The sequence below is a fragment of the Narcine bancroftii genome, chromosome 10, assembly GCF_036971445.1.
Source record: "Narcine bancroftii isolate sNarBan1 chromosome 10, sNarBan1.hap1, whole genome shotgun sequence".
Taxonomy (NCBI): domain Eukaryota; kingdom Metazoa; phylum Chordata; class Chondrichthyes; order Torpediniformes; family Narcinidae; genus Narcine; species Narcine bancroftii.
The window spans coordinates 13,288,174-13,312,366 of record NC_091478.1 but is presented as its reverse complement, the minus strand read 5'-3'; the positions used below and the strand labels follow the sequence as shown (position 1 = coordinate 13,312,366).

The 24,193-nt window shown below is 38.2% G+C and overlaps 1 protein-coding gene across 9 annotated transcripts in view; it reads right to left on the bottom strand.

Annotated features, from left to right (window-relative positions):
* vti1a (vesicle transport through interaction with t-SNAREs 1A) overlaps window positions 1-24,193 on the bottom strand; it is a 298,128-nt gene that overhangs the window by 128,324 nt on the left and 145,611 nt on the right. For 6 of the 9 annotated variants that reach the window (XM_069899899.1, XM_069899902.1, XM_069899901.1 and 3 more), the window contains 2 exons: window positions 6,567-6,637; window positions 5,003-5,064 (listed from right to left, as the gene is read on the bottom strand). In XM_069899899.1, the coding sequence (XP_069756000.1) occupies window positions 5,003-5,064; window positions 6,567-6,637 (133 nt within the window). Of the gene's footprint in view, window positions 1-4,991; window positions 5,065-6,566; window positions 6,638-24,193 lie in introns of all 9 variants that reach the window. The other 3 variants (XM_069899905.1, XM_069899903.1, XM_069899907.1) reach the window with 1 other exon arrangement.

Genomic DNA, 24,193 nt, shown 5'->3' with positions numbered 1-24,193 from the left:
AAGCAAATAACCCATTAATGAAACATGTATTTTACGTTTGGGATTAAAATTAAATAATTTGTGGAACTAAAAGAGGGATTATCCTCAAAGATGTCTCTATCTCAAAAGAGTTTAATACTCACTTTGGGTAATAGAATCTTGGCTACCTGGTACCAACATGGTATCAGGTGTATTGAAGATTGTTATGATCACAGAAGCAATTTATGTCTTTTGTGGGACTTAAAAATAAATATAATTTACCTAGCAACACATTCTTCTGCTATCTCGAATTACGATCTTTTTTGAGGGAAAAGTGGGGACCATTAATGGTCCTACCATTGCACTCAGACAGGGAAATTCAATTTGAATGGGGAATGCAACAAAATTTTTCTCTAATATATATGCTCCGATCCAAGATCAAAGCCCAAAATCTGGACTACATAGATCAAAGGAGAGATTAGGGCATTGCAATCGATCCACAATGCTGGTCAGATCACGTGTAGATAGTCTTCTTTGGCTTGGCTTCGCGGACGAAGATTTATGGAGGGGGTAAAAAGTCCACGTCAGCTGCAGGCTCGTTTGTGGCTGACAAGTCCGATGCGGGACAGGCAGACACGATTGCAGCGGTTTCAGGGGAAAATTGATTGGTTGGGGTTGGGTGTTGGGTTTTTCCTCCTTTGCCTTTTGTCAGTGAGGTGGGCTCTGCGGTCTTCTTCAAAGGAGGTTGCTGCCCGCCAAACTGTGAGGCGCCAAGATGCACGGTTTGAGGCGTTATCAGCCCACTGGCGATGGTCAATGTGGCAGGCACCAAGAGATTTCTTTAGGCAGTCCTTGTACCTTTTCTTTGGTGCACCTCTGTCACGGTGGCCAGTGGAGAGCTCGCCATATAACACGATCTTGGGAAGGCGATGGTCCTCCATTCTGGAGACGTGACCCATCCAGCGCAGCTGGATCTTCAGCAGCGTGGACTCGATGCTGTCGACCTCTGCCATCTCGAGTACTTCGACGTTAGGGATGTAAGCGCTCCAATGGATGTTGAGGATGGAGCGGAGACAACGCTGGTGGAAGCGTTCTAGGAGCCGTAGGTGGTGCCGGTAGAGGACCCATGATTCGGAGCCGAACAGGAGTGTGGGTATGACAACGGCTCTGTATACGCTTATCTTTGTGAGGTTTTTCAGTTGGTTGTTTTTCCAGACTCTTTTGTGTAGTCTTCCAAAGGCGCTATTTGCCTTGGCGAGTCTGTTGTCTATCTCATTGTCGATCCTTGCATCTGATGAAATGGTGCAGCCGAGATAGGTAAACTGGTTGACCGTTTTGAGTTTTGTGTGCCCGATGGAGATGTGGGGGGGCTGGTAGTCATGGTGGGGAGCTGGCTGATGGAGGACCTCAGTTTTCTTCAGGCTGACTTCCAGGCCAAACATTTTGGCAGTTTCCGCAAAGCAGGACGTCAAGCGTTGAAGAGCTGGCTCTGAATGGGCAACTAAAGCGGCATCGTCTGCCGCTTTAGTAATACGTGTAGATAGTATGACTACCTTAATTCATTATAAATAAATCTCATACCTCAAAAGATACATAAAAATAAACCAGAATAGATGTTGGTACATTTTTACATTCCACCTGGTTAGGCACAAAATTAAGACCTTTTTGGATAGAATTGGGGAAGCGTTGACAAAGATTGTGGGGGTGAACTTCCCTCTCGACCCTGAAATGTTTCTTCTGGGGAATTTAAATAAAAATGAACTTCTCCCAAAGTAAATTTGAATTTATTAAAATTGTGTTGTCATTAACCAGGAAATGAATAGCAGTAACATGGAAATCCGATTCCCTACTTCACTTTGATCGCTGGAATATGGAAGTGCAAAGTTGTATTTCCCTTGAGAAGATTACTTCTAGTCTTCGGAATAGATATAGTATGTTTATCCAAATTTGGCAACCTTATTTAGTGTACTTAAATACCCAGATTGCATAATTTATATTTGTCAAAAACTCGTTAGAAATTTAATACTTTTAAAATGATGTGACTCTGAGATGTCGAACCTTGCTCCTGTTGCTTTCTTTTCTATTTTCTTGCTTTTATCTCCCTCTATTCCCTGCTGTTTGTCCCCTTTTCTTTCGAGTCTGGGGAGGGGGTACTGGGAGAAGAGGGACTCTCCTTTCCTTTTTATTTTTTTTCAGAGCTCATGAATTTTTAAAATGATTTTGTATTATTATTATTGTTATTATATTAATTGAGTCCTATATTCTGTATTTTCTTAAAACATACAAAATATTCAAACAAAATTGGATGTGTTTCAACCTTCACGTGATCACTGATGACACCTTTGCTGGAGGTTCCCGTGAAGGTTAATGTGAACGTGGTGACTTTACAGAGGAGCAGAAAATCCAGACTGATAGTTTAATGAGAACTGACAACAAAGTAGACCTTTCTGCGATAAAACTAAAAAATGCTAGAAACGTTCAGTACACCAGCCAGGTAACACCTGTAGATAGAGGAGCAAATGTTATGTTTCAGATCCGTGGTACATGACCAGAATTGGTAAAGGTCGGACCTGAACAGTTGTAGGAAATGGAGAGAGAAACGAGGTCCTCATGCAATGCGAAACTGAGACCATCAGGGCACAGGAGAAACACCACTTCATATTCCGTATAGGCACCCTACAACCAGATGGCATTAACATCGACTTCTTCAGATTCTGTTAGGACCCCCCCACATCTCTCTTTCCCTATCCCTATGTTTCCTTTCCTCTAGCTCCAGATCCCTTGCCTCTTTCTCTTTCCCGGTCTCCTTTCTTCCAGTTCTGCATTCAGAGATAACCCCCTCCCTCAATCCATTCTCAGGTTTTCTCTCCTATCAATGTCAACATGACCTTTTGGCTGTTAACCTGTGCTCATCCCCCTTCTATCCCCACCCAACTTTTCATTCAGGCGCTTGCTTGCTTTTTGTTCATACCTTGATAAAGGGTTCAGGGCGCAACGTTGATTATCTATCTCCCCGCCCATGGACACTGCAGGAACTGCTGAGTTTTTCCAACACTTTTGTGTTGGAATCTTGGCTACCTGGTACCAACATGGTATCAGGTGCATTGAAGATTGTTATGATCAACATTTCAACAAAATCAAAAGAGGTTTTATGGAAGGCTGAAGACCAGGAAAGACTGAATGACACAACTGGTGTTGTTTCCAGATGAATGTGAGGAGAAAAGGTCTAAAATGAAATCTGAACATGAGATCAAAGTTTTTTTTTTGTCGTGTACTCATGTACGACATATCGTGGTTCTGAAATTCTTACTGCTGCAGCCACATCAGTACACAAGATACACAACTACAATAGTTTAAATTAAATGACCACTATATGTCAAGACATAAAAAGAGATGGTAAATATAAAAAGTCACGTAAATAATTTACCAGAAAAGGAGAAAGAAAAACATCCAAACATTGGAAATATGAGAGATAAGGTTGGAACAAGTGATTATCTGAAACACTGGATTTAAAACTGAGCCCAGCATGACTCAATGGCTCCTATAAGCCTCAGTGGAAAATGAGATGTTGTTCCTTCAGGTTGCATCGAGCTTTGTTAAAGAAATGTATGCAGACAAAAGCAGACGGAGTGAGAGTGAGATGAAGAATTGAAGTTACCCTTGTGAACTGAAGAAAGTGTCTTTTTCTCTTCACGAAATCTGCCTGACTTGTGCATTTTATTGTTTTTAAATTCTGAAATGCAACATTGCAGTATTTTGCCTCCACACTTCAATGATATATGACCATCAGCAGAATATGCCAAAGAATACACCACGGTAAGTCACTGTAAATCAGGGCAATCAAACTTTCCAAAGGAACCTCCAAGTGCAATCTATGACACATCAGACTTGGGGTAGTTGAATCTACTACATTTTATACTGAGCCTCACAGGTGTTCATCATGAACATTTCGGAAGTGTTTGCTGCAGACTAATGGATCTTGCAGATCTCCCTGGAAATTTTAAAGGAACTCACAGTCAAAATGTTGAGTTCACCAGTCACCTTGACTGCTGTGATGGGTTCCTGAGATAACTCCAGGATAAACATCCATTTCTCCTCAGAGGGGTGCATGTGTGTGCATAATATTTTTGCTTTACACCTTCAGTTGCTGTTGGGAGAGTGAGAAATCTTTCGAGCATTCCACCTCCTGCTTGCTTCTTCCTTTTGGGATTGCTTTTCTCCTCCTCTTGTGCCATCCGGTGATTTATCACAAGAACTTTACAGTGTGATATACCTCAAGGACTCCATGAGTCTAACCAGAGTGATTTAACCAAAGGACTTCACAAGGTTTGCCAGGGAAATCTGACTGAAGGATACACAAGTCCATCCAGAGAAATTGGACTGAAGCACAAATCTAGCATCTGATTTGCCTGAAATTTTACACGTCAAGCCTATAATTTGCCAGAAGCTCCTCACGAAGTATACCTGTCAGAAAACACTTAAAAGAATCTAGAATAGACCCATCATATTTTGGATGGACTTACCATGCCAATTTTGTAAAACTACTAGTTATTATTGCAAAAGGTAGGCAAAAGAGAGAGGAAAGACAATTTAAAACTAATGTTGCCAGAGTTGAATTCTGATTTTTCATTAGTTTCAGATTCCAATGTCTCTCTCAAACTTGGCACTAGTCATCCTACCCTGCATCAATTAACTTTTAAAAATATCACAAATCACATGTGCATTAAGTGCTTTACCCTGAAAGAACAATTTGACCATAGTCACAAGCTGCAGTGTACCCTGGGAATTATTTTAGTGTAGTTAGCATGAAACAATATCACCTGATGTGCAATTAGACAATTTATATTTTGTTCTACAAGAGATGAGTTTATACATGCTTTGAATTGCATACATAATTGAAAAAAATCAAGCTTAAATGGTAAAACAAATACGTAGAAGGAAACTCAATTCAATTCTTTAACAGTTCTGCATTGTGAGTATTTAATTCAAGGGAAGGGAAGGCTACTTGGAGAAAAAACACAACAGATTCCTACCTTGACCTTACCTTCGCAACATTCCTGTCAAGATCCTGGAGCTCTTACCCAGGTTTGTATCAGTTTCACGCAGCTGAAAGAGAAAATGAGAAAGCAACGGTTTGCCTGGTAGAACGTGACTACATAGTTATTTCAGACTTTCAACTTTCAAACTGAAAACAATTTTCCACTGTCAATGAATTTTTGTACTTTTAGAAGAAAGACACTCACATTTCATCGAGAAAAAATTATGGCTAGACAAGAACTTCAAATAAAAACTTCTCTAGTTCCAAGAAAGCATTACTCTCTCAACATAACCCATGCTAGTTTTTCACAATGACATATCTATTGTACATTTTCAACATTAGCAGTTTAGAATTATCTTGAAAGAAGACAACTTTAATCATTTATATCCTTGATGCAAAAGGACATTAACTTTCATGAAATAATTTAGTGAACATGGGTATAGATCGGAACAATCAAGGTTGACTCAGAATTCACAAAAGTTTCACATTTATAACATTTTTCTATGGAAAATGAGAGTTCTCTGTTCTACTTTTCCTCTTTTAGGTGAAAAAAATTACTCTTTCTTTTTTACTCTTGCACAAATGTGCACATTCCAATCTGTTGGACAGTCTAAAAGCTACCATGCTGCTTTTGCATTGATCTGTTTTGCTATCTCTGTGGAAATATGCAATCATTAAAATAAAAACAATGAACTGTGCTCTTGAAGTTAGTATCTTGGAGTGAACAAAGAGGAATTTTTTTAATAACTATTTTCTTGCTCTGGGTGTGAAATGCTTACAATCTATGAGTTGGAAAACCTAGATGCATAGATTGCTCAACTACAAATGGCCAATCATAATCAAAGATTATGTCTACAATCAACCTGAGTAAATTACTGTGGCATTACATCAATTAGATAATATCTTTTATAAAGTACAGCTCAACCAAGACTCTAATGGGGGATGATTAGAAAAATTGAAGAAAATACAGATAAAAATTTTAAAATAATAATTCATATTAAAACTGTCCAGTGCTCTTTTATGGATCACCTTGCATGGGTATGAAAATTACATAAGATGCAAGTAATAATTTATTCAAACAATTTAACCGAAGTATGAAAATCCTGAATAAAGATTACATGATCAAGAGAAGGAGCGGGCCTGGTAATCCACAGGAATTTTAAAAAAAAATCATAATATCCAAACAGTGAGCCACTTTTATTATGTACTATTTGCAGATGAATAAATGCAATAAACCACAGATGGAAAAGGCTAACTGACATTTCTTAATCCAAAGCTGTCAGAAGAAAGCAAACTGGAAATGAGATACAATTCAGAAAGAGTGAAAAATACAAGCTTTAGGAACACTAATTTTATTGGTTTTCACATTGACAGACAAATCTTAAAATCAATCTAAATTAGGAATGAAAGTTGGATTTCTCTATTTAGCAATTAATATGTATTTACCTGTGGAAAATTTTACAAATTCATTTTAAAAAGTTCTTGAAAGCTTCTAATTTGATTGTTTTTTTCCACTTTTTTTTGCAGAGAGCAGGTGAAATCCACCTCAGTGACGCAATTCTAAACTCACCCTTTCTCGAGCTCGTTGAATCTTTTCTTTGTCATGATGCAGGTTCTCCAGGATCTCCTGCCCAACTTGTTCTGCAACAATGAGAATAATCGCTATAAGTTACACCACATGTGAAAAGTTGATAAACATCAATGTCTCTTTTGGGTCCAAAAGCAGCGAGACTGAACTTATAAGACCACAACCTTCAAAGTTTCACAGAAACAAAATAAATTTCGTGGTCAACTTCCATGACAACAACCAATTTCTGCCGATACAATAGGAATGTGTGAAATTCTGCAAAAAAGCAAATTGCCTTCTATATAATTTTAGCTTCACTGCACAGGTCAATTTTCGAGAACTGAAAGATTAAGGACAACAGATTTTTTTTTAGAAAAGAAATCAAGTACGATAAATAAATCAGAAAAGGTGTTGGTAAGATAGGAAGAAAGAAGCTATGCATCAAACTTCCAACTTCATAATTACAGCTGAATTGTGCAAACATTTATTTCTCTCACATTCCAAGCAAACGTATTTATGTGAACTCGCATAAAAATTTGACCATCAATTAAATTGTTGAAGATATTTATAAATAGGAGTATTTAGAGAATTCTCTCATCAAAATTAATAGTTTGTTCTTCACAAATAAGGAAGCATCGAAAATGAAATGCTTAATGATATATTCCCAAAACATATGATAAATTTAATCAAAACAATTAAGAAATATTAAACAAAATTGTATAGAGTTTGTGAAAGTGTTAAATGCTCAAGCTAACAACGACGGATGTAGCTGGATAATTTTTTTTAGATATTTGACTCTAAATTGATGTTCCCATTAAGGTATTTCTTTGCTGCTGGTTTGTCTCATGGGATTTTCAATAGCATAATGCCTCCCCAAAGGTTCAATGCATTTTAAGAATTCTATGATAAAAAGAATGCAATGAGACGAATGTTTTAAGATGATCTTGTACACCCTCCCATAGAAAAAAAAGGAAAACAGATGCCATTAAATATTGCTGATTCAAAGCAGGTTGGTTAATTAGATTTTTCTCTGTTTCGTTTGGCTGCCAAGTTGACATCTTCACCTTGGTTCTAATGATTCAATCTATTTCTACCAGCAAATGTGACAATGCCACAGACAGTAATTGAGGGTAAAACATTGTCACTTTGATGAATTGTGTTTTTTCCTCATAGTCAATGACTAGCGAAGTCAATAAACAAGGAAAAGAAGCATGTCCGCTGGAATATCACAAAATGAATTGTTGTCTTGACACATAGGGATCAAAACATCATACATTAATTTCATCCTGGTGTGGGGCACAACGGCATCTGCTTCACTCTCACTGTCTGCACCGATAAATAATTGGGGCTATCATCAATTTTGCAAGAGTTTTTTTTTATTCAGTATGCAGCACAACTGACGAACTTTGGCCCTTTTCACAAGAACACCCAGAAGCAGAAAGTGCAGCCATGACATAGATGACACTCGAGCGATACCTCCTAAATAGCTCTCTTCAAGGTAACTGCAAGCTTGAAGATAAACAGATGAAAGGATAATTATTAAGAAAGAAACTTTATCATCTTTAAATAGTTTCATGAGGGCTGGGAGGGCTTGCCATCCTTGTGACTGGTCTGAAATAATTCATCCTCTGAATATGAATTAGCAGTGGGTAATCACAGAATATTTATTACACATTTCTGTGCTCCTTTTCTCCTGTGAATGCTGTATTATTCATCGCTTCTGCCCTGACCCTGATGCGCTCCTGTTCTGACAAATCATACTTGATTAAGACAAATCTTTATCAGTTAGGTAAGTCAACTTCCCCATTTATCATTTGCAAACCTCATTCCCTGTTTCCAAGTGTGTTAAAACCGACTACTGCTATTTGGTAGAAGCTGTATAAAATATTTATTGTAGGAAATGAGTGAAAATGCAGATGCAAAAGCCAGGAGAGAGAGAGAGAGATGTGTGTGTGTGTGTGTGTGTGTGTGTGTGTGTGTGTGTGTGTGTGTGTGTGTGTGTGTGTGTGTGTGTGTGTGTGTGTGTGTGTGTGTGTGTGTGTGTGTGAGTGAGTGAGAGAGAGGAAAATTCAAAATAAAAACACATGGGGAAAATAAACTTTCATGTTAAAACAAGTTGTGATTTTTGTTTTTGCTTTGACAACACAATAGGCAAAGTATAAATCTATCACTGAGTTAACCAGAAAAAGCAAAGCAGTCATCAATAGATTGTGCAACCATATTAAACACTGATTAGTTTTCCTTTATCATTAACAATATTGATTCTGCAAATCTGGTAAGCGCAAAGCTGGTCAACAACATCCAAAATATTGCTAAATATTACAAGGTAGTACATTGAATGGTAAATGTAACTTCATGGTTCTGATGTCATACACTAGTCCCTTAATTCAGAGTCATTATTTGAAGTTAATTGCAATGTATATATATTAATATGTTAACACACTCAATAAAGTGCCTTACAAGGATTGCAGTGATGCTGTGGGCAGTGCTGCTGCCAGACACTCCCAGTGAATGGGTTTTAGGTGCTGTCTATGTGGATCTTGTACATTCTGCCTCTGACCCTGGTTTCCTCCCAGGTGCGCTGGTTTCCTCCCACATCCCAAAGATGTAATGGCAGGTTAATTGGCATTTGCAGGAGAATCAGGTTCAAGTTGACGGGCATGTCGGAGAGATTAAATTGTGGAGAAATAAATTGGAGAATAGGGTTGGTGGCAATGTCCTCAGAGCTGATACAGACTGGACAGGCTGAATGGCTTCCTCCTATCACAAGACAATATGAGAAATGAGACCGTGAAGTCCATTTGATGAGAGTAATAGATTGAGGGACAAGTGAAGAGAAGGAAATGGAATACATGAAATAGAAACTTGTTTAAATATTATTTGTTGTCAAATGTGGAATGACACGACCAGGGGTGCAAAGATCATGTGCCTCTCCATCTGATTTTGTACATAGGAAGAGACAGCTGGAATGGGCTAGAGAGCAACTACTTAATAGATGAAGTTTCTTTGCCAGATTTCAAGTGTGAGCTAAATTCTATCTTAAGCATAGTTAAAAACAAGTCTATCTTACAATTTAAACATTTTATAGCATACACTGAAAGGTAACACCGCTCCTTTTCACCAAACAATTTAATGATTTTCAAACCCTTACTTATGGCTAAGATTTAGTTTTGCCTGAGGATTGTGAAGTGGTGTTTGAAGTTTGTTAAGCCATAGGCTTATACTGGATGTTGAGCTGAGTGGTTATTGGTCAGGTCGGATTGCATATGTCTGTAAATTACAACATGGTGAAATTGAATCATGTTGGAATGAGATTTTCCAGTTTTGTGCTTGATTACCTCCAGTGTCAGAGAAATTATGTATTTTTCTCTTCTTGGACGCATTATTTTTGAGCCATTTGTCATACTCAAGAAATTAAATACAGCACCACCTATGACAGGACAAATTGCAGAGAGCCCACCGACTCCACTTCTTTTGCTACAACTTATGGAAGAGGGAAAAATTCTTGACCAAATTAACTATAAATAGTAGAACATACATACTAACTCAGGTTTTTATGAGTTATAGCTTGTGAATAAAATGTTAAAAATATAATGAATCTTAATTAAATGCAAAGAGGCAGACATTCTTGTTGCATGGTTTATGATCATAATTAAGAATTGGGCCAGTCATTATAATACTTTCTGACTTGCTGATATTAATTTTCTGTCTAACTTTATTATTTTTTGTACATCTAATAATAAAACACCATAGCAGAATTAATCACATAATTTTGAAAACAAGATGTTAATCAATATATTTGTAAATGACTTTAATAAGACTATGCAGCACAAATGAACAGTATGGCAAAACCTGAAAGAAATAAGTATATCACAGCAACCAAGGCAAACACTAGAAAATCCTTTAATTTTTTTTTTGCCAAGCCAAATCTCCCATGAAAGAAAATTTTTTAAAATGTTAAAAAGATATTGGTCATGATAAAAATGTTGATCATTCTTTACCTGAAATTTCCTTGTGGAACAGAACAAGTCCTTCATTGAGGATTCCCTACACTGACACCAAATTTAAAGCCGCATATTTGAAAAACATTTTTCCAATGCAATCAAAGTTATATGCAATGCAAATGAATTAAAGAAATTAGAAGATAAAAGCAGCCTATTGGAAACCAATCCACTGTAGTAGGATCAGTAAAGCTCTGGAAGGAATGGTGGACATTCCCAGTTGCCTGAACTTGATTAGTTTCAAGATCTAATTTATGCATTGCTTCAGTGAAAAATGCTATAAAACTCTTTTTATAAACAATATTTTGCCCTTCCCTACTCTAATAAATTATAGAGACCATAATTTCCATGCATAAGTAACATTTTGCATATTTTATCCCCTTGCTGTGCACTTTGATTCTGTTTGTAAGCACAGATTTTTAAAAAATGACAGTGAGATGATGCTCAGTATTCTTATGGAGAAAATCAGCACCCGTCCACACAAATGCAATTAAACACTCAATGTTATGAAGTTGTTCTGCAAGTTCTCCAAAAACTTCACTCCATTATACCCAAATGCAAAATTCAGCATGAAATATGTGAAGGCCATGAAGTTGCAGAATTTTTATATCTATCATACTCAGTGTCAAAAATTAGGGACTGTTTATTCAAGAATTAACAATGTTCAAACAATCGCATCAATTCTTATCATTCAATTTTGGGTACGGAGTCTAATTTCAGATTTTAATTCATGCAGCAGATCAGATCAGATCAGATACTATTTATTGCTAAGTAATAAAAGAAAAATGTAATATTACATAACACTGCCTTCAGTCTGCCTTAAGTCAAACAAAGATTCACCATTATCATTGCCCCTTAAGAGTCAGAGAAGGAAAAGCAAAAGAGAGTCCCCTCAGAGTCAGTAGGCCTTTTCACACTGCCGTGTAAAATGGGGAATTTTCCTGGGAACCCTCCTGTGAACTGGCTGTGTGAAAATGCCAGCCTGGGAAAATAACCCAGGTCCCCGGCCCTTCCTCTTAGTTGAGCCATGGACCCGGGTAATTTTCCCGGACCATCCTCTCCCTGTGGTGTGAAAAGTCAAATGACCAAGCAGGGGAAGAGTCATCAGTGCTTGCATATTGCATCATATAGGCGAGTAAAATAAAGAATCTTACCACAGAAATCCTGACAACAGCAGGCCATTTCGGGGCCACTTTACAACATTGCGACAGCAGCTCAATGCGGGATTAATGCCTGTCCTTGTTACTCATAATCCCCCACTCAACTGCATTTTCCAGAGTGGTTCCAGCTGTGTGAGAGATTATGGGTAACCAAGTCGGCCATTGATCCCGCATTGTGTCGATGTCGTGCTGAGTCTAAGTAGCCCTGAAAGGGGGGAACTTACACTTACTCTTGTGAGTGCATAACACATTGTCACTGGGCGTGGGATTTCCCCCTAAATTGCCAGGATGGGAAAATTATAGGGAATTTGGACCGTGGTGTGAAAGGCCCAGGAGGTTCTGCCTTCCCAGCAATTTCACCTGGTCCATGTAGGGTCACTGCTTGTCAGCAGTGTTTAAAGGCTAACTGAGTGTCTGCAGATTCACCTCCAGTACTCCGACAACCACTGCAGCTGCATTAGACTCCAGTTCAGTTCAAACCATTGGCAATCCAAACTCAGATCCAAACCTCTGACACGATGAGGAAGCCTTCATCACCAGGGACCTTTGCAAGCCCTTCTTGCCTCAGCAACGTTTAATCCTGGTTCTGAATCCAGGCCCTCAAGAGCCAGTCTCTAGTAGCACACAGCCTGCTGTGAGTCCTTTGGCCTCTAGTTGCCAACAGCCCACAGATCTTGTGGGTTTCTCACCTGCAAGTCGCCAACAGCTCATCGCCTCTTTGGGCCCTTCAGCCACAAAGCCCCTCCCTCGACCACCACCGTGGTCACAGACCTGAGGGTCAACTCCTCTGCTTCTCCTTCTCACTGGGGGCTGTTCTACTTGCTATCGATAACCCACTGATAGCCACTGCAGGATGTAGGTCGTCTTGGGTCCAGACCCCGCAGTTCCAGGATTTTAAAGAAAACACTGTTGGTTCATTTAACAGTCCGTTTAATGTCTGTACAGACCCGTTGGCAGTAGGACTGGGCAGTACGATCCCGCAGGGGAGCGCCGCGTCTCCACTCCCAGCTCTCTCCTGGTCCATACCGTGATATTTTTGAAAAATTTTCCTTTTGTACTAAACCTCATTTTTTCTCTCTCACACAACAAACACACACACTCTTTCACCAATTCTTTTCAATTTTACTTTCTGAATATCATTTTCCTTCTGAGAAAATGCCTTGAGGTCAAGGATAGCTGCTTGAATTTCAGGTCTGTGTATTCTGAGGCAGTTAATGAAGCCAATATGGGATTTGCTAACTCTGCCACATGGTAATGGAGCAACTTTCCTCTGTTTTCACTTCCCACAAACATATTTAGTGTTCTCAGGACAAGCTCCCCATGCTTCTCCATTGTGAGCAGTCATGAGCAGTGATTTCCATGAATTGATGATATACCTGTATTTTTTCAAGGAGGCTTTGAAATCATTCTTGAAGTACCTGTATTTCCTGAGTCCTCGCAGTAATTGTGGGAGACTGGCATAACACTGTGTATCACTCATTACAGACCATGGAAGGAAATTAAGAACTCTATGCTGGAGATAATAAGTTGCTGATCCTCCAGTAGGTTTGGAGGATGTGGCAGAGACAATACTGATGGTACTTCTAAAGTACCATCTGGTACTTCTGGTTGGGTATGAACCTTGCATCCGATCTGAGGTCTTGATTTTTGAACATCCTTTTGCTCTTTATCTTCCCTGCTGCACAACAATGTCCCCTGACAATAACCCTAGAAAATATGGAACACTCTACATATCTTGGGAGCCATTTCTCAGTGAAGGAAGACACGAATGGTGAAATTTATGTCCACCTCTAATGTCCCTGACGTACCTTTGGCCATCTGAATAAAATTTACTGAAACTCCAGAACAGTGATATGCTTTGGAGACATGAACAATCTACATATATAATTTTACACTAAACTAAAAACAAGCAAATTTGTGTATTACTTTTTAATTTAGCCCACTCTAGAGATCTTTCCTCTGAAATGGATCTCTAATTACCATTATAAAAAACCCACCTGATGTCCACGGTCAGCTGTCAGCATCATTAGGTTCAGATTTATTACCAGAGTACATACATAGCATCACATATGACCCTGAGATTCTTTTCCTGCAGGCCAGGCAGAATTACCACATATTGGTAGTGTCAAAACTGTACTCGACATACACATGTAAACAAAGAAATGTAAACAAAATGACTATGCGGAACAAAGAAAAAAATTCAATAAAATGCAAGAGTCCTTAAAATGAGTCCCTCATTGAAGAGTCTGATGGTGGAGGGGGAGCAGCTGTTCCTGAACCTCGTGGTGCGAGTCTTGTGGCACCTACACCTCTTTCCTGATGGCTGCAGTGAGAACAGAGCATGTGCTGGGTGGTGTGGATCCCTGACGATTGCCACTGCTCTCCAACAGCAGCGTTCCCTGTAGATGTTCTCGATGGTGGGGAGGGTTTTGCCTGTGATGTCCTGGGCTGTGTCCACTACCTTTTGCAGGGCTTTACGCTCAGGGGTATTGGTGTTCCCAGTCAGAAAACATTTGTAGAAATTTGCCAGGTTACTGATCATGAATGGCAAGAGCCATTTATGTGATGCTGCTTGGAAAATCTGTGTGATTATCTTTATTAATTCAGTTGCTTGGCAGTTAAATACAAATATTTTGAAACTATTCCAATTTAATAGAAACCAGAATGATTGAGAGCTGAAGAGGAAAATGGTTTATTCTAAAGTTTTTAAATAAATGATTGCATTATATTGGAATAAAGCACCCAGCAATGACAGATTAAGGCTAAAGATTATAATATGACCTGCTTTATAATTATTTTTTTCTTGAGAAGCCCTTAACACAGACCTGACTCTTCATTCACACCTACCACACTCCTTCAATAGACATAAGAACATAAATAGTAGCAGGTTATTTGACCCCTTGAACCTGCTCTGCCATTCAATAAGATCATAGCTGATCTCATATTGCCTTCAGCTCCACTTTCTTTTCAGTTCCTCAAAAACTCTGACCTTCCTTTAACACAAAAGTCTGTCTAAATTATCCTTGTATATATTTCATAACTCTACCTTTTCAGGATTCTAAAAATACATCATCCTTATAGAACAAACTCCTCATCTCTGGAATGAAACAAGAACATCTGCAGACACAGTGATTGAAGTAAATACATAGTGCTGGAGAATCTCAGCAGTTCCCAGACCATACATAGGAGGCAAAAATGTATCACCAACATTTTGGGTCTGAGCCCTTCATCAAGGTCAAACTCCTTATCTCTGCCTTAAAACTCATTCAGAAATAATGCCAGGAGTAAAACATGAAAGTCTGCAGACACCGTGATTGAAGTAAAGACACAATGGTGGAGAAACTCAGCAGGTCAAACAGTGTACTTTATAAAGCAAAGATAAAGGTACATTACAAATGTTTCTAACTTGTGCCCTTCATCAAGGTAGGTGTGCAAACAAAATAGTGTGGGGGAGAGGTAGGAGCACAGTCCCACATGCAGGAAGTAATAGGTGAATAAGGGAGGGAGAGCACACCAACAACCAGGAGGAGGGGGGGGGGGGGTGGCTCTGTAAATGGAGAGGGAGAGGGTGGAGAGCTAGAAGAAAGAAAACAGAGGGATGGTGAAGAGAGGGAGAACATGGAGGAGGCTAGCAAAAACTGGAGAAGTTGATGTTAATACCACCTGGTTGGAGTGTATTGCACCTCCAATTTACAGGTGGTCTTGGTTTCACAGTTCATGAGGCCATGGACAAACATGTCAGCACGGGGGTGGGGCACAGAATTGAAAAGGTTGTCATTGATGTGGACAGAGCAAAGGTACTCAACGAAGCAATCTCCCAGTCCATGGAGAGCAATCTGGCAAATTACTAGCCAATCAACTGAAAAAACAAATTAATAGGATTTTGCTCCCTGTTTACCTATCTCGGCTGCACCATTTCATCAGATGCAAGGATCGACAATGAGATAGACAACAGACTCGCCAAGGCAAATAGCGCCTTTGGAAGACTACACAAAAGAGTCTGGAAAAACAACCAACTGAAAAACCTCACAAAGATAAGCGTATACAGAGCCGTTGTCATACCCACACTCCTGTTCGGCTCCGAATCATGGGTCCTCTACCGGCACCACCTACGGCTCCTAGAACGCTTCCACCAGCGTTGTCTCCGCTCCATCCTCAACATCCATTGGAGCGCTTACACCCCTAACGTCGAAGTACTCGAGATGGCAGAGGTCGACAGCATCGAGTCCACGCTGCTGAAGATCCAGCTGCGCTGGATGGGTCACGTCTCCAGAATGGAGGACCATCGCCTTCCCAAGATCGTGTTATATGGCGAGCTCTCCACTGGCCACCGTGACAGAGGTGCACCAAAGAAAAGGTACAAGGACTGCCTAAAGAAATCTCTTGGTGCCTGCCACATTGACCACCGCCAGTGGGCTGATAACGCCTCAAACCGTGCATCTTGGCGCCTCACAGTTTGGCGGGCAGCAACCTCCTTTGAAGAAGACCGCAGAGCCCACCTCACTGACAAAAGGCAAAGGAGGAAAAACCCAACACCCAACCCCAACCAACCAATTTTCCCTTGCAACCGCTGCAATCGTGTCTGCCTGTCCCGCATCGGACTTGTCAGCCACAAACGAGCCTGCAGCTGACGTGGACTTTTTACCCCCTCCATAAATCTTCGTCCGCGAAGCCAAGCCAAAGAAAGAAGAGTACAATAACCACTGATCATTCTAAAATAAATGACATCTTTAGAGATTTCTATTTTAAACATTACTCTTCTGAATTTAACAATGAATATGATCTAATGAATGATATTTTTTAGATTATTTAGACATACCAATGATATCCAAGGAAAACCAACAAAGTTTGGAAGCTCCAATTTTACAAGAAGAACTGTAAAAACCTACAATTAAGCAAGCCTCCAGGTCCAGATGGATTTCCAGTGTAGTTTTGTTTATTCTACATCTAAAGCTAGTACTGAGTAATTCATTTCAAGAAGATAAATTACCTTCTTCTTTAAGCAAGGCTGCCATTTCTGTTTTTTTTTTAAAAGGGAAAGATCCTGATAATTGTGCACTCTACAGACCGATTTCTTTACTCAATGAGGACATGAAGATTTTGTCAAAATTTTTAGCACATAGATTAGAGAATATTTTACCAAGAATGATAAATTTAGACCAAATGGGTTTTATTAAAATACATATTTTTATCATAATATTCATAAATTAAGGAATATTATATATTGTCCTTTTACTTACCCTTACTTTCCTCAGAAGCTGAAAAAGTGTTTGATTGAGTAGAATGGGAATACTTATTTGCCACTTTAGTAAAATTAGAATTTGGATCAGATTTTATTTAATGGTTAAAACTTTTATATGCATCTCCAATAGCATCAATTTGTACTAATTCTCCACAATCAAATTTTTAAAAATTACAGCAAGGAATGAGACAGGGTTGCCCCCTTAGCACTCTGCTTTTTGATTTAGTGGTTGAGCAGCTAGCTGTTGCTATATGAGCAAAGTAGATTTTAGAGGCTTGTTTAAAGGACCTATTGAACATTGATTATCCCTACATGCAGATGACCTTTTACTTTTTGTATCCACTCCAGGCATATCCATACATTACTTGTATGGATTACATTATACTTGTATACATTGCATGTCATTACTTACATGCTTTAGTAAATTCACAGGATATAAACTTAATCTGCATAAGAACAAACTATTACCACTAAAAGGCCCATTTACTCTATGTTCTAATTACCCTTTTAAAATAGTGAAGGATCAATTTAAATATCAATTTAGGTATTATGATAATTGAGAATTAAAAAAACCTCATTAAAGAAAATTTTGTAATTTTATTTAATCAGACTAAAACAATACTACCTGGATGGTCATCACTTTTTCTAACAATGATAGGCTGTATTAATTCAATTAAAATGAATATTTTACCAAATTTTTAATATTTATTTCAATCATTGCCAATTTTTATTTCTGTCTTTCTTTATATGGCAAGAAAAAAACCAAGAATAAATAAAATTTATCTTCAGAACATAAGAAATGATGGAGGACTAATTTTACATTTTATTCTTGGGCAATGAAATAAGGAATATGTTATTTTTCTTACAGTTTGATAATAGAGATGGCTGCCCCAATTGGATGGAAACAAAGTTGAAAATCCTTAATAATACTCCTTGTGGACGTTATTGGGCTTACGTTTACCTCTCTCTATTGCAAAACTAACAAAGAATTTAATAATAAGACCTAGATTGAAGATTTGGTGTCAATTTAGGAAAGCTTTTGGAATTATGGGATTTATATTTACGAGTCCTATTCTACTCAATTGTTTATCCTAACCCACTATTTTAGATGAAAAATGAAGAATAGAATCATATAGGAATAAAAAATTTTAACAATCTTTTTATCCAACAAAATTTTGCATATTTACAACAATTGACGAGGAAATTTAATCTGCCAGACACTTTTTTTTTAGATATTATCAAATAAGACATTTTATTCATTCTAAACTTTCAGTATTTCCATACTTTACATATCCAAATTTTATAATATCCACCCTATATTATAAAATATTGAATTAAAAAAAGTCTTTAATTAGAATCAAAATTGAATGGGAGAACGATCTTATTATATCTATTTCAGAAAACTGGAGTTCAATTTAGGCCCTTATCCATGATAAGGATCATGGATCCATGATCCATCTCTATGCACTAGGCACAATTTGATTCAATTTATAGTGGTACTTGGAGAACATTTTTCTAAAGTTGAGTTCACTCAAATCTACCCAGATACCATGTCATTGTGTGAAAAATGTAAAAGATTTGAAGCCTCTTTGAAACATATGTATTGGTTTTGTCCCAATTTAGCAGAATTTTGGATAGCTATTTTCAGAACATATTCAGTCATTTTTGGGATCAATCGAGAACCATGTCCGTTGATCGGTTCTCCCGTGATGTAAACGTCTATTTAATGTCTAACCAAAAAAAGGTATTAGCATTTTCTACATTATTGCTGAAATGGAAAGAGGACTTTCCACCCACCCATAGACAATGGTTTCTAGATATTTTGCCCTTTCTAAGTTGGGAAAAAAGTTAGCATAATATTAGGAAGATTAAGATCTCTTTTGATAAGACTTGGTTCCATTTATAGCTTACTTTCATAATTGGAATGATCAAGGTGCAGGGATGCAGTAAATGGAAGAGTTTCGTCAGATCTCCGGAGGCCGTTGCTCGATTTCAAGTCTGCTTGAATATCAATTTTAACCTTGGTTGGTGGATGGGGTTAGATCTTCATAATCAACTTCTTTTTCTCTTTCCTTTCCTTTTTAACTATTCACTATATGCTTAGAGTGGAATATGAGTCCATATATTATTATTTATATATGATATACCAATCCAAATGTGCATTATATTTAATTTATATGGACTTATAATGTATGGTTGTACTCAATAAAAATAATTTTAAAAGAATGTGTCAAATTTCAGAAATCTTATCAAATAAAAAAATCATAAAACACTGATTTCCAACCACATCTAACTAAAAAGTTATGTCTTTACCACATTATTTTATATCAGCATTTGCTCTTTTATAGTAAGCCATACTGTTGTCCAAAAAATAACCAAGGCACTCTTTACTCATTGCATAATCACCTGACAGTCTGCTCATTTCCTTAGAACACTAAATATTTTAAACAAATTGGTGTCTCTATTAAAGGAAAAAGTATAAAACTTACTCAATATTTTTTCATGCTAAAACCTAAATTCAGACCAGCTGCTACATAAATTATAAGCCAAAATGCAAAGGGGAAAAAATCTTGCAAAAATATATCAGTGACCAAGGGGATTAAAACGCAAGTTCCTTTACAATCTTAAATTATTTTACTCTTCACATTCCACTTCAAATGAATTCAGTGGAGAAGGAAAACCCGAATGGGATAATAAGCATAGTCATTATTACATTTCTACCAGGAAAATTACACATCTATTGAAATAAAATATAACAGGGACAACATATCATATAATACCCCAATATAATGCTGCAACTGTACCAACTGTATATTGTAAATTCCAAGCTGATGATTAAGTAAAATTCTGATATCCTCCAAACAATTTTGTTTGAAAATAAGTAACAAAATGCCCTTAGCTACAGGTAAAATGTATGATATGGTTGCTGTTCTATTAAATACACAAAATATTTGACAGTTTAAATCGCATTTTATTTAAGTTGAAGGGTTTGGCTTCTTTCACTATTAGCTGTCAATGGATAGACTAAAGGCCTGCATAAGATCAATGACAAATGGTCCACAAAATCTGTGCAACCTCATTTTAAACACAGCTAATTAGAAGAGTGTCACACATACCACAATTGTATTTATTTATGCTCATATTAAAATTACAAATTAAAACCCAATTATTTTTGAAAATATAGTTTTGTAACACATTAAATTCCATTTAATAGTATGCAATAAAAGACAATGTTAATGTTATTGCATTCCCTGAGAAAACATGATCAATGGAAATACAGAAATGTATAGAGTATAGCTGTGCATATATGTAAAATACACGAAATGCAAGTGGACTAGTCATTTGAATATTTGTGTGTTGAGGCTTGGGTAGTTATAGTTAAAATTTTAGGCAAAAAGTTGAGATTTGCAGTGTAGGTATTGTACTCTTGTTTTCACTGAAGTTGCTATAAAATAGAGGTTCAATTCATCTTGCAGAATGAAGATTGTAATAAGTGCCTGAGACCAAGTTATCAACCAAACTATCTTATCACCCTAAACAAGGTCACGGGGAATTGAAGAGAGGGCCTGGGAAAAAAATAACATTGTTAGAAAAAGTGAATGGGGGGGGGGGGGGTGTTCTTTTGTAATGAAGATTTTGTACAGTAAAGGTCCAGAAATCCGGATGCCAGAAATCCCATCCACCCAACAATCCGGACTCTGGGAAAACTCTCGGCTTTTCAGTGCAAGAGTCCATGTGTGCATTAGATGGAAAAAAAATAGGAAAACTGTTTTGTTAATAAACTATCAAAAATTATCTGTTTATTCTCTTTAAATATGAATTTTAAGAGTACTGCCCAAGAATCTGGAAAATCCAGACTGAACCTATCCCCAAGCAGTTCGGATTTTGGGACTTTTACTATATACAGACGTTAAAAATCACTTTTTGGGTTCCACATCGCCAATTATTTTTTATCCTGCCTTTTTAAAGAGTTTACATGACACAAAACACTTTGGGCAGACCAGGAACGTATCTCTAATTTTCAACCCACTGTATAAGCATCATAATTTACTGAGTGTTGGATTGCAATGATAGGAAGATCAATCGACACCAAGCAAGGGCAGTATGACACCACTATTATGGGGGTCATTCAGAAGTCCAAAGGCTGCAGGGAAGAAATAGACTTCAAGCCTGTTGGTGCTTGCATTCAAACTCTTAAGCCTTCTTCCCGATGGGAGAAGATACTGCATCAGATGTGTGATGCATTTTTCAGCATGCTGGCTGCCTTTACCAGGCAGCGGGAGATGTAAGAGGGGAAGTTTTTGTGATCTACATTAACTACTTTTGGTAGGTTGTTCCAATCTCAAGCAGAGCAGCTGCCTTATCACATTATGATGTATCCCAGCAAAGTTGTTGAGGGACAAGGTGGACATGGCAAATATCCATCTTCTTTGGTATTGGTGACTACTGAGATCACTGTGTCAATATGCTTGTCACAGGTTAGGTTGTTGGAGATAATTAATCTTAAAAATCAATCTATCTACTCTTTTGGCTTCGGCACCATTAATATGGATAGGGCTGTGAACTCTGCCCCCTCTCCTGAAGTTAATCGTCATATATTGCATCTTATTGACTTTGAAAGAGAGGGTTTCATGTTGGCTCCATGCCACTTGAATCTCTTCCCTCAAATCCATCTGTTATTTGATACCAGACCTTCTATTTTGGCACCATATGCAAATTGGAAGATGGAGTTGGAACTCTGCTGTACAGTCAAGGTAGTGGACTGAGTACACATTGATGAGGAATGCCAATGTTGAGCGTGATCATGGAGATGTTGTTACCCATCTTCACTGATTCAGTCTGTTAGACAGGAAGTTAGGATTCAGTTGCAGAGGGGAGTACTGAGGCTTACATAATAGTTTGGGGATGAGTTTGCTGGGAACTACGGTATTGACGGCAGAGCTGTAGTCTATGAACAGATCTAACATGGATATCCCTGTCCAAGTGTTCTAGGCTGAGTGAAGAGCTAGTGAGATGGCTCTGTTTAGTTGGTAGGCAAGTTGAAGTGGGTCAGAAGTGAGAACTGATATAACCTATGACCAGCCCCTCAAAGCACTTCATGATGGTGGATCCAAAGCCACTGGTTTGTCGTCATTTCGACCCATTATTAAGCTTTCCTTCGGTACTGATGTGACAGTGGCCTTCTTGAAGTAAGTGGGGACTTTGATTTGTTGTAAGGAGATGAGAGAAGTATGTGAATACATCTGCCAGTTGATTTGAATACTTTACTGGACAATCATTTCAGACTTTGGAACAGTTTCCCCTGCAACATTCTAAACAGTGAAGAAGGTATTTGGTACACTTGCCTTCATTGGTCAGGGCACTGAGTACAAGAGTTGCTTCGTCATGTTAAATCTATACAAGATGTGGATGAGATCACACTTGGAATATTGTGCAGTTCTGGTTTTCCTGCGACAGGAATAATATAATTAAGTCGGAAAGGATGAATGAAAGATTCACGAGGATGTTTCAGGGAGAGGAGGAGGGCTTACATTATTAGGAGAGGCTGGAATATTTCTCCCTGGATCATCGCAGACTGAGGAGTGACTTATGGAGGCACTTAAAATTTTGTGCGCCATAGATAAGGTGAATGGTGTCAGTCTTTTTCCCCAAGGTAGGGGAGTCTAAAACTAGATGGCAGAGGTTTAAGTTGAAAGGTTCCTGATGGATGATATTTTCCACACAGAGAGTGGTGGGTATATGGAATGAGCTGCCAGAGGAAGCAGAAGAGGTGGGATTAGAGAGATACATGGTGAGGAAAGGCATAGAGGAACATGGGCCAAAAGCAGACAGTGGGATTAGCTCAGGAAGGCAACTTATCAGCATGAAAGAGCTGGGTCTGTTTTCATGCTGTAAAACTTAATGACTCTCTGGAGCTGATTTAAAAGCAATGGAGCCCTGAACCAGTCAACAAAATCTCTTATCCATACATAGACTATACACTTTGTCTTGGAGTGAAACACAAAATTCAGCAGACTCTGTGAATGTAGTAAAAAGATACAGCAGTGCTGCGGAAATTCAGTCAGCCACGCAGCATGGGCTTAAAGGCTCAGGCCCGAAATCTCAGTAATATAGCTTTACCTCCCATGGATGCTGCGAGACTGGCTGAGTTCCTCCAAATTTTTTTTGTGCATTTTCACTTTGTGCTGTTGTTTATTTTAGATCAGGAGTCCTCTTTCAAATAACATCCCTGTATTTCCTGTCCTGCTGCAGTTTCTCACAATGCACATTTTATCCTGAGCGAAAAAGGAGGAGGTGGGAAGAAATCACAGTTAAATCCAACCATGCATCAGCCCATCTCATCAAATTTACAGAATGTGCCCTTCCATCAGAGATCACATAATTGCTTTTTAAAAAAAAAACACCTGGAACTGATAGCGGTTCATCCCCAAGATGCCGGTCGGTGCCCATTCTTGGCAACAGACCACAAGGTTGCAGACCGGGGAAATCATTGGACAGGGCACTGGGGTGGGAGAGGGGTGGGAGAACAGGAAGCTGTGCAGCTATTCGAGGTAAATCCACAGACATTCGGTAACTCTGTAGGTACATACTATCATTTGCTTTTCCTTCTCTTATTGTTGGGGATGCTGGGCTATGTTAGTGACATCCCTTTGTTCACCTTCAAGACAAACAAAAGTTGATGAATTTTGTGTATTATTACATTTTGTGTATTTGTACATGTCAATAAAGGAATCTTTAATTGGTCCTGTAACCATTTGGAAACATCCCTGACGTCACAACCACCGTAACCAATTGTTATGTCAGCAGTAGAAATTCACCAAGACAATGCTATCTTCAAAACAATTTTTTATAAATAATTATTAATAATATATTTTACTTAATTCCAACTATGAACAAATATATATGTGTGTGTATGGATTACACAAACCATACAGCTTAGGTGCAATTCAAAGTCAAATTAAAAATTTAGTCATAGAAATCTTCTGTTGAAACTAAGAACTTTTAAAACTATTGTTCAGAAGTAATTATGCAGTTGCGACACCGAGTCATCAGACTTCTCAAAACTCACAAATTCTTGCCGAGTTGCTTTCAGAGAAATGTTTCTTCATACGAATGATCTGTCACAACTTCCCCTTTTCTTGTGTTAGGGTTACGAAGCGTGTGACCTCCACGATGCTTTCACAGACCCAGGCAAGTGCTTTAGATGAAATAACCATCAAAATGGTC